Below are 17,153 nucleotides of genomic sequence, written 5' to 3' on the forward strand. Positions count from 1 at the left end.
ACACAAAGTGTAGCCCCACACATTTATACAGTATTTCTAAAGTACAGGATGGGCACTAACATCTGCAGGTATCCTTCCAACAACCACGGGAGGTAAAGAACATCATTTCCATTAAACAGATGCAAGAACATTAACTCAGAATAAAAGAATAATAGCACATTCCTGTAATCCCAAGATTAGGCTCAAGCTTTCTCTCTCTCTCTCTCTCTCTCTCTCTCTCTCTCTCTCTCTCACACACACACACACACACACACAGAGAGAGAGACAGAGAGAGAGACAGAGAGAGAGACAGAGAGAGGAGAGACAGACAGACAGACAAACACAGATATCACATATACAAAAGAGCCCCCACGAGATGTCAGGTCTCTCAGCCTGCTCCTACACCATATCTTGCTGCTTCCTTCTCTTCCTGTCATTTTGAGTTGTCCCAAAGGGGTTATAAGAATAAGCAGATCAGTGTACAGTGAGCTGCTTTAGAGGAGCTCAGAGGTGATGGAAGCTTCCTGGAGGCAGCACTAAAGATGGCTTCTGGGCTCTTAGCAAATGGCTTCTTAAGTAGCTGACCATCACTGGAATGTAGATCATGTGCCATTTACTCAGTTCCACATGCTCGCTAATCTCCACCTCACAGCCTCTGTGTGCAGTAGGTTACATTATAACCACACACTCAACACATAATGGACATCGGAATTTTAAAATTAAGTCATGAGGAAGAAGCTCAAGGTCTAGTAAAATGGCTGTGCTGGGATCCTAATTTATGTCCATCTGACCCTGAAGCTCACTTTTTACATTCTTACATTAGACTGCTTCCCTTCTCTCTCCTTATTGCTGAAGGTTTTACCAGGCTACCTGGCCCATCTGCATTCTCTTAGTGAACTTTGATATCTAAATCAAGTCAATTCCTTTCTTACTTTCCATTTTCATAGCTGTAAAATGAGGTTGTCTTTACAGAATCCTTGGGGGTCCTTAGAAGCTTATGTCTTATCCCTGTCCAGGAAGCCTGGCAGGGGTACACTGTCTTCAGTTTAGTCTGAATTTAAACCTTCCTATGTGAGAAGCAGCACAATTACCAACTCTAGTTGCCAATAAGAAACATGATCCCTCTTATGAGAGCTGGAAAATGTTCCTGGTCCAAACTCTGAAGATACAGGGCAGTAAGGCTGACAATAATTATTCTCCAAGGAAACAGATTAATGTGCTTTAAAATTGACAAAGAACATTTATCTTAGTTTATAAGATAGCAAAAAGGAAAGCTGTGATTTTTTTTTACTGTTTTATTGTTCAGTGTTGGTATTTTTAGATAGGATTTCATACACTCAAAGCTGGCCATGAACTTCTTCTGATCCTCCTGCTTCTGCCTCTCAAGTACTGGGATTACAGGTATGTGCCAGCACACCTAAGTAGCATATGTTTAATTAAAAAAAAAAAAATTGAACTGGGGTTGGAGAGATGGCTCAGAGGTTTATAGCGTGGACTGCTCTCCCAGAGAACCTAAGTTTGATTCCCAGCACCAACAGGGTGGCTCCCAGCTGTCTGTAACTCTAGTTTCAGGAGATACATGGCCCTCTTCTGGCCTCTAAAGGTACTAGGTATGCACGTGGTACAAAAGCATACATGCAGGCAAAATACTAATAAGCATATTTTTATAATAATCATTTTATTATTTATAAAATTTTAAATGATAAAATTTTAATTTAAAAAAAGGAAATCTGAACTTACACTTGAGCTTGAGATCTTTTCCTGGACTAAGGATTTATGTCAAAAACCAAAATGCTAAAATGGAGTTTTATGGCCTCCATTTTCCAGGCAAAGGCACTGTGACCCAGAAAATTTAACTTACTGGATATCTAAACTGAAGGTAGTGAAGGAATTGAAGCTCAGTTGTGAACCACTGGATCAAACTTCCAGCTCTAAGCAACTTGGAAAAGTTACTAACAAGTTACCTAAGTTACCTGCACTCTGACTTAAGAACTCTGGATAGAAGTCAGCCTGGGCTACAGAGGAAGGCCCTGCCTAAATAAATAAATAAATAAATAAATAAATAAAGGATGAGGAGCTATGTAGTAAGTGGGTGTGTTGGGTCTTGTGAAGCAGTACCACCAAGTATAGTGTCTTGTTGTGCCAAGTAATTTGAACTGAAGGACATTGTAAGAACCCCAGAAGCAAATCTCTCTTTGACCTTCTCCTATCTTCCTCTCTCCCATCTCTTTTCTCTTTTGAAGTTAGTCATTAAAACAAGAAGTCCAATTTCCTAAGGTGAGAAACTAGAAATTAGAAATATTAGCCTAACTTTCCCCTTCCTTCCTGTAACGGATAATTTGTCTGATAATGAGACATTAAACACCTCATCCCGCCCATACCTGAGAAGCCAAGAAGACTCTGGACAGACAGGCAGGGTCCAGCTGTCCCTCTTGACCTACTACCCTTCGTTCAGCCAACAGTTCTGCTTGATTGCCCAGTGTTCACTGAGCTGAAGTGCAAAAGTTTTCTCTCAATTTCAGACCCTCCATTTCAGAATGATCTGTCTGTCTGTCTGTCCGTCTGTTTATTTACTTATTAATGTTTTGGCACAGAGTCCAGGCTGGCTTTGGATTCCTGATCCTCCTGCTTCAATCTTTTAAATAGTATAAATCTTCAATTAAAAAAATCTTTTTCCCCCCCTCTTTTGAGCTTGTCTTTGTTACAGGGATGTCTGCCACTCTTACAACAGTAGAACTAAATGTTCTTTTTAAAGATTTATTTATTTATTTATCTGGGTGCTTTGTTTTCTTTTGATTTTGTCTTTTTAATACAGGGTCTCTCTTCATAGCCCTGGCTGCCTGGAACTCATTGTGTAGAACTGGCAGACCTCTAACTGACAGAAATCCACCTGCCTCTGCCTCCAGTGCAGGATTAAAGGCATGGGCCACCACACCTGTAAAGACTTTTAAAAAATGTATTTGTATGGATGTCCTGCCTACTTGGTTGTCTTTCCAACATGTGTCTGCAGTGCCTTTAGGGGTCAAAAAAAAAAAAAAAAAAAAAAAAGGGCATTTGATCCCCTGGAACTGGAGTGGCAAACAGTTGTGAGCTGCTATGGGGGTGCTGGGAACCACACACATTGCTGTGACATGCCCCCCAAACACAACATGCACACACATATAAAATAACAATAAATTAAAAATTAAAAACTCTCATAAAACAGTACTCAGAGAAAACATCTAAAATAACAAAATGAAATTTATAAATAAATTTCACGTAATAAATAAATGTTACATAAATAAAAATATGTTCGTATAAATCAAAAACCACATTTTTAAAGAATATATACAAACAAAAACACATTAAACAAAATTTAGTTCTCTATGTAGGAAAGGAGGAACGTCAAAAACTAAATCTCAGTGTCATTGTCAGAGACCAAAGGTGATAAAGTATTATGTACAAAGTAAACCAATCAATCAACAAAGGAGCAGAAAACCTAGAGGCAATACAATAAATACTGCACATCTGTCTCTAGATTGGGGGAAGTGAGAACACCTAGTGGAAGCAGCTATGACACCAAGCTCAGGCAAGAATCTGGATGAAGAAGCTGCTGGACCTGGGTGGGGGTGGGGAGGGTGCTCTGCTCAGATCACCTCCTCAGAGTGCAAGATCCAAGCTCAGCAGATGATGGAGGGAGGGAGGGAGGGGGGAGGGGGGGAGGGAAGGAGGGAGGGAGAAAGGGAGGACTGAGTGCCACCAAGAGGGAAGTAGAGAAAGAAGAGTAGCCTGCCCCAAGGCAGGCTGAGTCTGAGGTGGATCCAGTCTGAGGAAGCAGAAAATGTGCTGATGACAGTGAGGGAAGTCCAAAGGTTATTGAGACCTGAGAGACAAATCTGACTCAAAAGACAGACCACAGAAGCAGGGATGGGGCATGGTGACATACAGTTAGTCTCAGCAAAGGCAGGTGGATCTCTATGAGTTCCAAGCCAGGTTGGTCTACATTTTGAATCCCAGGCCAGCCAGGACTGTAACGAGAAATGTTGTCAATCAATCAATCAATCAATAAATAAATAAACGGCAGATAGGAAGTGTGAAGAGGAGACTCCTAAGGTGGTGACTGAAGGAGACTCACCACCGAGGAACCAGCTGAGCAGGTGAGTCCTCTGCAGAGAAATAGATAAGCAGATTGCTCTGACTGGCTTTGAAGGTAAAGATGAGGAAGAGATCAAGGTTCTTGCTGGTCGACTCAGAGAGAAGCAGATATCTGCTGAGTTTGCTGAACGGTTGTTTAAAAAAAACCTGAAAAGACAATGGGTGACTTGGAAGGTAAGCTGAACTGCACAGAAGGGGAGCACTTGTGTACACAAAGGATGATGGGCCAGGTTTTACTAGGCATGTATGCGGTGCAGAGCTTCTATTGCCTGCCTGCCACTCCTCCCTCTGAGTCTGACTTTTCCTGATACCTGCCAGAAGCTGACCTTGAAAGAGAGGGGTGAGCTTGGGAGGTTGCTTTCTCCCTTGCCATTTTCTTTGTCCTCTGCCCCTTCTGGCTTTCTCACCCGCTTGCTTCTGCTTCTTCCCAGAGATGCCAGCTGGGCTAGAGGCTGAGCACCTTGGGGGAGCATTTAGAGAATGCAGTCACAATACAAAATGTCTTTTTAAAGCATGGCATAGGGCTGGAGAGATGGTTCAGCAGCTATGGCACTGATGACCCCAGTCCAATTCCCAGCACTCACATGGCAGCTCACAACAATCTGTACCTCCAGTTCCAAGGGATCTGATATCCTCTACTGGGCTCTGCCTGCACCAGGCACACAAGTGGTGGACAAACATCCATGCATGGAAAATACCTATATACATAAAATAAAATGTTTATATTTAATTTAAAAAGCATTTTGTGACATATACATTTTGTAATGGCTTTGTCATTGTTTTAATTTACTGCTTGTTTTACAGCTTAGAAGCAGCAATCTAATTTCTTTCTTCTTTTTAGAAGATGTCTTTTCAGCCTAATGCACACTATCTTCTCCACAGAGGAAGAAGACAGGTATGGGCCTGTTTTACTGACAACCAAAGAGAGCCCAGGTGAAGACTCTATGTTGGGAAACCTTAATACTCTGTACAAGGCTGGGTCAAACAGGAAAGGGAATTCTAGGAAGTGTTAGCCCTGAACAAAACAAATATTGCACTGTTAAGGTCCTAGCTTTAGGCATCTTTGGACAACCTTATTGTTTATTCATTAGAAGTAACCAAATAAGGATAATGAGACTTCTGAGACTTGGCCTCAGTTCTCCCAGTGCTAGGGCCCTATGGACATTAGGTGCACACTCGGTCACTCATCCACAGCTGAGAGCAAGTTTCATGTCTCTCCCCTTTCTCACTACTTGCAGAAAGCATCATGTGCTCTTTAATGCTGAGGGGACCATTGCATGCTCTCTTGACTTCTACAGTGGAAGAGAAAATGGTTTGTGCCACAGAATTAGCTGCATTAAGCTCATCTCATCACCCTTGTCTGGGTCTGGGCTGTGGTCTCAAAAGTGACGTCTCAGTGTGCTTGGTATCAGACAGTGCCAGAGAGATCTTGAACAACTCATTATGATATTTTAAAACGATATTATTTTGAAACTGCCTTTTGTGGGTTGGTATGCCTTGGCCATCCCCCTGGATATGAAAACTCTCTACAGTCTGTGGGCTGGCAGGTGCTAATCTTTCCAAGTTTCTTTCCACACCCAATTGCCACTTAAAATTTTTTTTAATATTTATTAATTCTTAAATATGTACACTGCATGTGTGTGGAAGACAATTTACAAAAGTTGGTTCTTTCTACCATATGAAACTCATGTTTTGATGGTTAGCTCCTTTACCCATCTTACTGTCTCCTAATCTAGAATATTCTAAAATTCCAAAAACCCACCATTAGGAGCAGAGCAGTTTTTGCATGCGTGCAATTCCAGTGCTCAGGCTGAGGTATGAGGAGAGTCAAAGGCAGCCTATGTTTCATAGTAAATTCTTTGCCAGTCAGTGCAACAGGATGAGACCGTGGGAGTCTGTCTCAAATAGGGAGTAAGGTACTCAGGTATACATGTATACAAATGTCAAAGAATAAATATCCTTTTAAAAATTAAACATTTAATTTTTTTTTTTTTTTTTTTTTTTTTTTTTTTTTTTTAGAAACAAAACAAGCTGACTAGGGCCCAGCCTCCAGCGAGGAAAGGAGAACTTCCTGCCACTCTCACTGATCTTATGACTCCACTTCCTGTTATCCAGTCTCCTTGTTCTTTAACTGCAAATCTGTTCTATATTTTTCTGCATTCTTCAATACCTGGCTCAAAAGTTACTCTCTTTATGAAGTTGTCTCTGAAACCTTCAGGCATGGACAGAGTGAGTTGGTTGTTGTGTTGTATTTGTTTGTTTGTTTGTTTTTCAAGACAGGATCTTAGTCCAGGTTGGCCTTGAGGTCACTCTGTAGTTGAAGATAGATTAGGGGGCTGAAGAGATGGCTCAGTGGTTAAGAATACTGACTGCTCTTCCAGAGGTCCTGAGTTCAATTCCCAGCAACCACATGGTGGCTCACAACCATCTGCAATGGGATCTAGCACCCTCTTCTGGTGTGCATGAAGAGACTATGGTGTACTCATACATAAAATAATAAATTCTTTAAAAAAAAGAAGATAGATTAGAGTTCATTCTTTCCAACGGATATTTAGTAAACACCTTGATTTGTGTTTGTAACCCTATAGTTTATTGGTTCCTTAAATGTTGAATTTAAAGAAAACAAAAAACAAACCCCAAAGGAAATAAGGACATTTCTCCCATGTAACAGGTTACCTGCTGTCTGTATTCCACACTAATAGACTAATAGATATTCATTCAAATAGCCTGGTGAAGTAGAAGGCTAAGCTTTTCAGCCAGATGAAGTTGAGGTCAGATCCTGGCCCACCCCTTACTGACTGACCCTGAACAAGTTTCTGTGTCTGTAACATGAAGATAGCAATGATCTCTGCAGTGTAGGATTGAATAGATGCATTGTAGGCACACTGCAAATTTGTGGGAAAATACTTTCTAATCTATAAAGAACTACAAGAACGCAAGAGATAATGATGCTATGAGCCTGTAGAACAAAAAAAGATAGAAATAAGACAAGCAAACTTGCAAACAAGTAACTGTTGTTTAAACATTAGGGCAAGAGCAGCAGGCAAACAAAGTGACTTTCATGAAGTGTTTCTCCAAACATTTAAAGGACGTTCTGGTTTTGGCTTTAGGTGCTCAATAAATTCAAATAGGAAACATTGGGTACAACTGTTTGCACTGCTCAGTAAATACTAAGAAATGCATATATTTAAACAAAAGAACCCCAGTTGAAAGTAAGAACCAAGTTTATATAGAAGCTTATTACCAACAATTAATTCCATAAACACCATGATAATGATAGTAGTTTTAACTACTACATTTTTTTTTACAGTGTACTTACTTTGGGCACGTTACACACATTATTACCTCATTCAGTCCCTACAGCTACCTCATGAGATAAAATTATCATTCTCTTTCTACCAATAAGCAAATAGAGCAGGGAAGGGGAGTAGAAATATAAATCCAAAGTTTATCTAAAGAGAGTGAGTCGTTTTACTTCCCGTAATTTGCTAAGCTTGTGACCATTTCCCTAAGAAGTCTCTTGCTTCTTCCATACCCATTGTCTCTGTCGTCACAGTTCATCCTTCTGATCAAAACGGGCTTCCTTTTGATGCAAAGATGCCCTCTCGGCACTGCCTTCCTGCTTGGGCCTTTCCTCTGCTTCCTCCTCCATGTCCTCTTCAATGACCTCGTCCTCTTCATCTAGTCCCCAGATGTCCTCTTGCCTGGCTCGCTGCTTTTCCCTCTTCTTCTTGGCCTCCTCTGCCTCCTTCTGTTTCTCCATTTCCTCATACAGCTCTCTCCACTGCTGCTCCACATCCTGTTTAAAATGTGGAATTTCAAAGTTTCACAGATGATATAAACAGATAGCCCATTTTAGAAACATCTGTTGTCTTCTCATTGGCTTCAGGATTTCTAGGATGGTGTTTATTTACATATAAATTTCAGTACCTCTGGGGTAGAGAAAAATCTGGGTCTGGCTGTTGATGTAAATAAATTAGATTCAAAACTAGGCATACTGTTGTAGACCCATAATCCTAGCACTTGGGAGGTGGAGGCAGGATCAGGAGTTCAAGGTTATCCTCTGCTAGACAAAGAATTTAAGATAACCTAAGGCGTTATCTCAAAATGAAATAAAAACTAAAGTAAAATAATTTTAAAAATATAAAGTAGACTGGCAAGATGACTAAAGGTAAAAGTGCTTGACACCAAACCCAAAGACCTGAGTTTGATGCCTGGGACTCATACAGCAGAAAGAGAGAGCCAACTGCACAAGTTGTCCTCTGAGCTCTATTACTGTGGCATGTGCATGCACTCATACCTAATAATATGTAGCATTATAAAAAGTATCATAAGTAAACATAATAAAAATGTTAAGAATCAAATTATTTTAAAAATTAAATAAAATACTAATGAATTAATTCATCATCTATTATTAGATACCTATGTCATTGCCCATCATAGGCTAGACAATATTTGTGTTATTTGTATTCCTTACAATGATGCATAAGGTTACACATCCCACTTTCTATATGAGAAATCTAACAATTCTAATTTATTCATTTGTTTATTTCATTCTGGAGACTGGGTCTTGCTATATAGTCCAGAATGGCTTTGAATGCTTTCTTTTTTTCCTTTTAATTTTTTTGGAGACAAAGTCTCTCTATGGAGCCCCGGCTGTTCTGGAACTCACTACGTAGACCAAGCTGGGCTCAAACTCACAGAGATCCACCTGTTCCCGCCTTTGAAGGGCTGGGATCTAAGATGTACACCACTGTGCCCAACCCTTGAACTCTTTCTTAATCCTTCTGCCTCTGCCTCCTCCTCCCTGTTGGGACTGCAGTGGTGGACATGCCATCACGCCCAGCTCATATGGATGTTCTACATCTGCTCTCCCCAAACTGAATACAAGCCCTATCAAAATAAGAATGTCTCAATTTTAATTTGTTGCCATGTCCCCAGCAATTGCCATGGCAAACAGGCTCTTACCAAGTATCTCTCAAGGAATATATCATTTTATAGCTATCATATATTGAACTCATGCTAGGTGTTAGAAACTTAAATGGTGGTGCTACCATTATTCCCAATTGAAAGGTTAAATAAACAGACCAAGTGCATATAGCTAGTCAAGGATGGGGCCTGGATCTTGAACCTAAGCAGTTTACCTAAAAACGTTCATGTTCTAACTAATAAATAACAATAATACAACAGTATTAGAGGGCTGGGGAGTGGCTCAGTAATGGAGTGAGTGTCTAGTATGAACAAAGGTCTATGTCAGTTCTCTAGCATCACAAAATAAGGAAGATAACACTAAGGTAAAACAAGACAAAACTAGACTAAAAAGTATTCTTAAAGCTGAGCACAGGGTCAGCAAAATAGCCCAGAGGAAAAAGGCAAATGCTCCAAGCCTATTAGCTTCAGTTAGATCTGTTGGGAGACAGGCCCGGTGCCGCAGACCTGTAATCTGTAATCTCAACTACTTAAGCTGAAGACAAAGAACGCATGTTCAAAGCCAGCCTTGGCTTGGCTACAGAGTGAGTTGAAGGCCAGTCTGGGTAACTTTGTGAAGCCCTGTCTTAAAATAACAAGTAAAAAGAATTCTAGAATACAGCTCAACGCTTGTCTAACATATGTGTCCCTAGAGATACCTATGGCTCCTATGTGGGCTCTGGGAATTCGAACTCTGATCCTCAAGCCTGCACAGCAATTGTCTTATCAATGGAGCCATTTCTGCAGCTCAGTGCAGGCAGGGACAAGGTTGTGGGCTTTGTTTTTACTGTCTGTGTCTGTGCTTTGCTGGTACCTAAGTTTCCTGCTGAACACTGTCTATAAATGGAGCGTGGATTCTAGGTTCAGGCTCCAACTCAACTCAAAAGCTATGTGTGACCATGGGCAGCTTAGCTTCTGACTCTCAGTTTCCATTGAGAAATGGAATAGTATGTCTATTGCAAGGTTGCATTCAGGGCCAAGTGAGATGCTTTTTGCAAAGTGCTCAGGTTAACAAATATAGAGTTGAAAAAGATGTCCAGTGAATGTGAGTTCTCTGTTTCTCAAGGCCAAGTGACCAGAATTAGGACAATCACTGTGAGTCTTGATTTTGCAAATGGCAGAGTCAGACATCTAGAATTCATGATGAAGGAACATCTCACCTTTCTTAATCCCCAGGTCATATTTCCAACCTCTTCAGCAAACTCTTCATCATTTGTCAGAAGGAAATTGTCAAAGATGCTGCCTGATTTCACCTGTTGAAAAGTATGTGGTTATTACAGCTAGGTTCCTAGGGAGATAGAGAGATGCCTCAGTGGCTAAGAATAATTGCTGCATAAGCACAGGGCCTGAGTTGGGATCTCTAGCACTGGTGGGAAATGTGTATGGCTATGAGAGTGCCTTATAAACCCAATACTGTCTGGGGCAGAGACAGAAGGATCACTGAGGCTTGCTGGATGCCAGCCTAGCTCCAGGTTCATGAGAGGCCCTGTCTTAAGAGAACGATGCAGAGAGTGATAGAACAGGGCACTTGATGTTCTCCTCTGGCCATGGGTGTATGCACACACACCCGTAAATAACACACACTCACACACACACTCACACACACATACACACACACACCACCAAAAGGTTTTGCCTTATTTATTTGGATATTTGTGTGCCTGTGTCAGTTTATGTTCACCACATGTGTAAAGGAGAGGGTATTGAATCCCCTGAAACTAGAGTTACAAAATATTGTGAACTACCATATGGGGGCTATTAACAGAACCAGGGTCCTTTGCAAGAGCAGCGAATGTTGATAACTGCTGAGTCATCTCTACACACCCTTTCTCTTTTTCTCTTTCTTTCTCTTTCTTTCTCTTTCTTTCTTTCTTTCTTTCTTTCTTTCTTTTGTTGTTGTTTTTGTTTTGTTGTTGTTGTTGTTTTTTGAGACAGGGTTTCTCTGTATAGCCTTGGCTGTCCTGGAACTCACTCTGTAGACCAGGCTGGCCTTGAACTCAGAAATCTGCTTGCCTCTGCCTCCCAAGTGCTGGGATTAAAGGTGTGTGCCACCACTGCTTGGCCTCTATTTTCTTTAAGTATGCTATGAAACCATATCTAGTGGTGTATGCTTACAATCCCAGCATATGGGGGATATCATGTACCAGAGGCTAACTTCAAACTCTTTATGTGGTAGTACATTAAACTTTGTCTCAAAAACAAATCAGAATTTTAGTATTTGTGTCTAAAAGGTTAAATCTATGCTTTATAATAGTCTGTGTTTATTTCATGACAAAGGGATACAATAGAAAGTGTGGCAGGAATTTTTCTGTCCAATCTATTTAAATATTAGTGCAGGCCTGTGATTGAACAGGGAAAAGGGAGGCAGAGCTAGGAGTTGCAAAGAGGGGGGGGGGATGCAGGGGAGGAAGAGAAGGTGCAGGAGAGAGGTTAGAGGCAGTTCAGGCAGGATAGTGATAGTGCAAGATGTAGCTACTAGTTTCTCCTGGTTTATAGTGAATCCGGCAGGATTCACCACTGGAGAATTTAGATTTTATATGGCTTACAAGCATTCTAGTTGTTTTGCCCAGATATTGAGTTACCATTGTTTCTAAACTAAGTTTATCTAGTGTTTTTCTTCTTGAAGCAACTCAACTGGATTCAAGAGAGAAAGGTACAGCTGCAAAGCGTGGGTTTGCCTGATGTGGACCACAAAGGTTATGGGGATTTGAAGCACAGGGCTAGCATGGTAGTGACCCACCAGTGGGAACTTAGATCGCTGGGTAGAGAGACTTTGTAGCTCAGGTGCCATGTGGCCCACCAGTGCTGGGCATAGCGTGACCAGCCACTGTGGAGGTTAGCAAGGGACAAAGGCAGCAGGACCACACCAGGGCAGAGTTGGCAGCAGTATTGAAGGAACTGCCATTTGTTTTTTTTAATACTTCCTGCAACAAGAAAGGAGCACAAGACACAGACTTGAACAGACCAGCTCAGCTACATTCTAGTTTTATGATAGTAAGCAAGTTACTCAACCCTCTGAGTTACTCTCATAAGTAAATCAAGGAAACCAGGTATGATGGTTAATGCCTGTAATCCCAGGATTGGGGGGCGTGGATTAAAATAGAAGGACAAGAAGATCAGGGTCCTCTCTAACTGCATGGAGAGCTTGATATCAGCCAGGCTACCTAAGACCTTGTCTATAATGATGATGATGATAATGATGAGGGGTATGGTACACATCCTTTGATACCAACACTCAAGAGGCAGGCAGGTGGCAAGTGGAACTCTGTGAGGTTGAGGCCAGCTTGGTCTACATAGTGAGTTCCAAGCCAGCCAGGGTGACAGGGTAAAACTACCTTAAAATAGTAATAAATAACAACAATAATAAATAACAATATAAATCATGGGAAATAGTAACTCTCTCTATAGTAGTATCATGAAAATTAGAACTACTGTACCTAACACACAGAGTCTAGTGGATGTCAGTCAATAGATGATGATTATAAGTTTTCAGTTTTTAGATGTTTCAAGGAACCAAAAGTTTGCCAATTTGTGATGTTTTTATTAATTTTGCCAATATGTTGACCAAATCATTGTTAAGCTAGGTACAGTGGTGCACATTTTTAATCCCAGAATTTGGGAGGTGGGGGCAGGTTAATTTCTGTGAGTTTGAGGCCAGTCTTGTCTATATAATGAGTTCCAGGACAGCCAGAGCTACATAATGAGACTCTGTCTCAAAAAACTAAAAATAAATCATTGTTAATTTTACCCAAACAGCTGTGTGACCAAGAAAAAGTTCTGCAGTATGAGGGCTTGTGTGCCTCTTCTCTATACTGTATAAAGCTCTGTCTTACTCTTTGTGACCAAAAACTTAGATAAATTTTGCACTTTTGTTTTTAATAAGAAAGACTTTTTATTTGGCTCCCATTCCACTAACACTGCTTCCAGCAGAAAAACAAATGACAAATGAACACAGGAGAGCAGAATGTTTAGTTTGCTCCAAGTCATGTATTTTTAAGTTGGCTTATAAAATTCGCTTTTCAATTGTGAGGTGTTTTCTGACCTTTTGGATTTTTTTTTCTTTTGAGTTGTCTGCAATTTCACTTAGAAAGCTGCCCTTCTGTTGGCTTGCCCATCTTCTCACCTCCCTGTTTTCTTCAGTGACCTCTGTTCCCTCTCCACCTTACTTTAAATTCCTGAATTATGAGAATGCCTGTCCTGCTTCCTAATGCTTGGTCTTATGCTGACTTTGATCTATTCATCTCCCATCTGTGCTTACAAGTTGTTATCTGAAAAACGCAAATGGGGGGAAACACACTTCCCCTGCTGTATTCTCAGAATTAAGAGAGAAGATCGTGTGAGAAATAATTGAATTTGATTGTGAAACACAAAGTCTTAAAGATGTTTTCACAAGTTAACTCCTTGGAAATTCTTGTGCTATTCCTCTTGGATCATAAAGTGGAAAGAGCATGGCTAGAGAAACGGCAGCAGGTAAAATGTGTATCTGGACCTGAGTTTGGATCCCCAGCATCTATGCAAAACCAGGCCCAGGCCTGTAATCCCAACCCAGTGAGACAGAGACAGGAGGACTCACTGGACAGCCAGTCTGGAGAAAACAGCAAGATTCGGGTTCAGTGAGAAAACCAGTCTCAAAAAGTAAGATGGACGGAAGGTGAGGGAACCAGATGCCAATCTCTGCCTACACACAGGCTAGCGTACCAAACACACATATACTGTATACACACATACACTACGCTTACAAAAAATTAAAATAAAAATGAATATAATAAGTATTAAGCTATGAGTCAATCTACATCCTTGAGCCCTTAACAACATCTCATTAGTGAAATAGAAGGAAGGACATGGGCTTAGACCAATGGTACAGCACTTGCCTAACAAGTAAGGCCCTGGGCTTGCTCCCGGCAAGTCCTGCCCTCCTTACCTCACAGGGCTGTGGTCCAGATCACCTGATGTAAGAGTATCAATGTACTTTGCATTAGACTCATTGCAGTTTACGTTATTGTGTTACTATCCCTTCCAAGGTCATATGGAGTCCTAGATAAAAAGAATGTTTGTTCTCTGTAATCTCCCAGCTTCAGCCCTGAACTGACCCCAGAATGCAATCACTTCCAAGTAGGGGGAAAATACTGCAATGGTTTGGAGGCAACAGAATAGGAAACAGAAACTGTCAATCACTTAGGTTGGTCACAAGGACAGAGGCAGGATAAAGAAGGCAATTGGGATAGCAGAGCATCTCAGAGATGGCAGAGCATCTCTGCTGGAAACTCATGGCTAGAGGGGGCAGGTAAAGAATGATGTCTACCTCTGTGCTCAGTCACTTTGATTTTCCTATAAGATACAAGGATTCTATTTTTAACTGGATATTCTATTTAGCTGAATGAAGAGGAGTATGATCAAGGAGTCAGACCTACCTAGAAATTATAAGTAAAAAAATACCTGTGAGGATGATGGCAGCATTGTTCGGAATTTTCATGCTCGCACGCGCAAGCGCACACACGCGCGCACACACACACACACACACACACACACACGCACACACACTCCTCTGTCGACCTACATGCATTAGTATCAAGGTTTGGGGAACACTCATCTGGCAGGGTTAAATTCTTCAAGTAGGTTTGCCTGTTTAGAGAGGTTGACAGAAAAATTAGTGCCAAAACTTTTTAAGTTTTGTACTTAAACAAAAATATAGAATAAAATGTGTGCCCTAATGTGTTTAGTGGGAGAAACAGTTTAAAGACCAGTGAGATGGCTTTGAGGTAAGGATGCTTGTGGACAAGGCTGATGATCCAAGTTCACTCCCTGGAACCCACATCACAGAAAAAGAGATCTGACTTCCACAACTTGTCCTCCAACCTCCACACACAGCCCATGGCATGTGCACACACAAATCTAATTTTTAAGTAAAAGGTTTGCATGTTAATATGATTATATCTATTTACATTAGGTAGAGAGTTCTAATTTATTTAAAAGGAACAACCTAAAAAAAGAAAGAGGTAGTAATACAAATGTGCATGGCTTGTGTCCCTGTTTTTCAGATAAGTCCGGAAGGAAGGAAACATGGTGCCCCTTCCTTTTTCCTGCCCTTCTGAAACCCTGCCTGGCATCTGGTGGTGGCTTCATTCCATTTCTATATTGACCTCCCAAAGTCAGAAAACTGAGAAAGTGAGAAAAAATAAAGCAGAAAAATGAATAAAGAAACTAAGAAAGTAAAACAGAGGGGTGTTTGTACCAGAAGCTTTAGTGACTGAACAGTTAGAGTTGGAGGTGGGAGGGTCAGAAGTTCAAGGTTATCTCAGCTACATAGCAAATTGGAGGCCAGTCTATACAACAGGAGTCCTTATCACAAAATGAGACACCCAAAGGAACCATGTAAGATCAGCAAAGGCATCAAAAGTATTAGTAATACACTGGAGTAGGTCTGATGAAGAAAGAATAGCACTCGGGTCTAAGTTTTCTGCTTCCATTACCAGATGCATATCTTCAGGAAAATTGTTCAAATTTTTTGACCCTTCTTTTGAGGTATGCAGTAAAAATTAAATGAACAGACAGAGTCCTTAATACAGTGTTCATAGAAGGGACTCAGGAAAATTTGAAGCTAAATATAATTACTCCCACTTTAAAAAGGAGTTGTTTGAGGTTTAGAAAGATCAAGATTTATTCAAGTGTGTAACTGCCAGGCTGGAGCTTACTTCTTCTACTTTGTGGGAGCTCCAAGGACCACTGGTCAGGGGCTATGAGCCCAGGTGCTTTACCTGCCAAAGATCCAGGCCAAGGACACTGATGTTATGATAGTGACAAATGGTGGGGTCAGGCCTGTATTTGGGGTTGTCTATCTCTGGGTGAATCCACTCCCCCTGGTAATTGGGATTGTCAATGATCCGAGGTTTCCATTCTCCCTAAACAGAAAACCGACCAAGAGTGGTTATTATGTCAGTAATAATTTTCCATTCTAACGTTACATACTCAGAAAGCATCAATCAGCTTATAAAGAGTTGTGTACCAGCCTCTGAGAACCCTCCCTTTCTTTGAATAAAGGCATAAGACTCTTCCCAGTTCCCTTTTCCACCCACTGGGAGTGAAATGACATGGCAGGGGTCTGTTCTGGCCTGGCTCTCTCTCTGAACAGGCACATCCATGAAGTTAAGAAAATGCAACTTCTTGGAGAACATTGTCTAAATACTGTGGCACTTGAGGCTGTTCTCTTTCTCCTGTACAGTGCAGGAAACTGTGGCCAAATAAAATCCTGCTTCAGTCAACTTTATTGCTAGGCCATTTGTGGCTGATTCCTTTAGTTCTTGCTTCTGACCTGAGACCAGGAGTTGACCCTTAAAGGAAGTTCCTCTATCCTTACTACCTTGGATCCATGCAGATCCCACTCTTTGTCCTTCTAGCCTGCTTGTCAGACATCCAGTTCCTGAGTTCTAAACCGTTTCCTGTTTGCATCATGTTCCTTTAACTGGCAGCTTTTCCCAGCTCTGGAAAAGCTCCTTGCCCAAGCCTGCCTGAACCATTATAAGTGGCTCAGCCTTTTAATGCTGGCCTTACCAGCCCTCCCCACTTATAAGTAGGAAGAATCTGAGAATAGGGCTATGATGTGGCCAGCGTCCTATTCAGAGTGTAGAGGGAAAGAGCAGGGGAATGTCAGAATTTCTGCTTTGTTTTTGTTTTGTTTTGTTTTGAGACTTGGTCTTGATGTATAGCCCAGCCTGTCCTTGAACTTGCCCTCTTCCTGCCTTAACCTCCTGAGGGCTAGGATTACAAGCCCACAGGTTAGAAATTGTGTTTTACAAGTTAGATTTATAAGTTAGAATTTAAATGCATACACCTTGCTCGTGTGTGTTTTGTAAGTTAGAATTTACATCTGATGTCTCTTTATAAATTCTCATTGGAAAGAGAGGCTCGTCACCTTGTACTTGACGTTTGGTATCAGGGGCCCTTCCCACACTCCATCCATCGCCTCGTTCCAGTCATCCGGCTTCTTGGCATCTGGGTCTGGGATGAATTCAGAGTCCTCCCAGTCCTAAAACAAAATGTTCCTTCATGAAGATAGACATGATGTGGGAGGAAAC

General features: G+C 41.2%; 1 protein-coding gene across 3 annotated transcripts in view; it reads right to left on the reverse strand.

Moving 5' to 3' along the window:
• Window positions 1-6,130: 6,130 nt before the first annotated feature.
• Window positions 6,131-17,153, reverse strand: part of LOC117708852 (calreticulin-like) — a 37,002-nt gene continuing 25,979 nt past the window's right edge. Inside the window, exons 6-9 of one of the 3 annotated variants that reach the window (XM_034502783.3) lie at window positions 16,991-17,104; window positions 15,837-15,980; window positions 10,242-10,334; window positions 6,131-7,912 (exon numbers count right to left, since the gene is read on the reverse strand). In XM_034502783.3, coding sequence (XP_034358674.1) covers window positions 7,664-7,912; window positions 10,242-10,334; window positions 15,837-15,980; window positions 16,991-17,104 — 600 coding nt within the window. In that variant the 3' untranslated portion in view covers window positions 6,131-7,663. The remainder of the gene's footprint in view (window positions 7,913-10,241; window positions 10,335-15,836; window positions 15,981-16,990; window positions 17,105-17,153) is intronic. The other 2 variants (XM_076934471.1, XM_076934472.1) reach the window with 2 other exon arrangements.

Source organism: Arvicanthis niloticus, chromosome 5 (genome assembly GCF_011762505.2).
Source record: "Arvicanthis niloticus isolate mArvNil1 chromosome 5, mArvNil1.pat.X, whole genome shotgun sequence".
Classification (NCBI taxonomy): Eukaryota; Metazoa; Chordata; class Mammalia; order Rodentia; family Muridae; genus Arvicanthis; species Arvicanthis niloticus.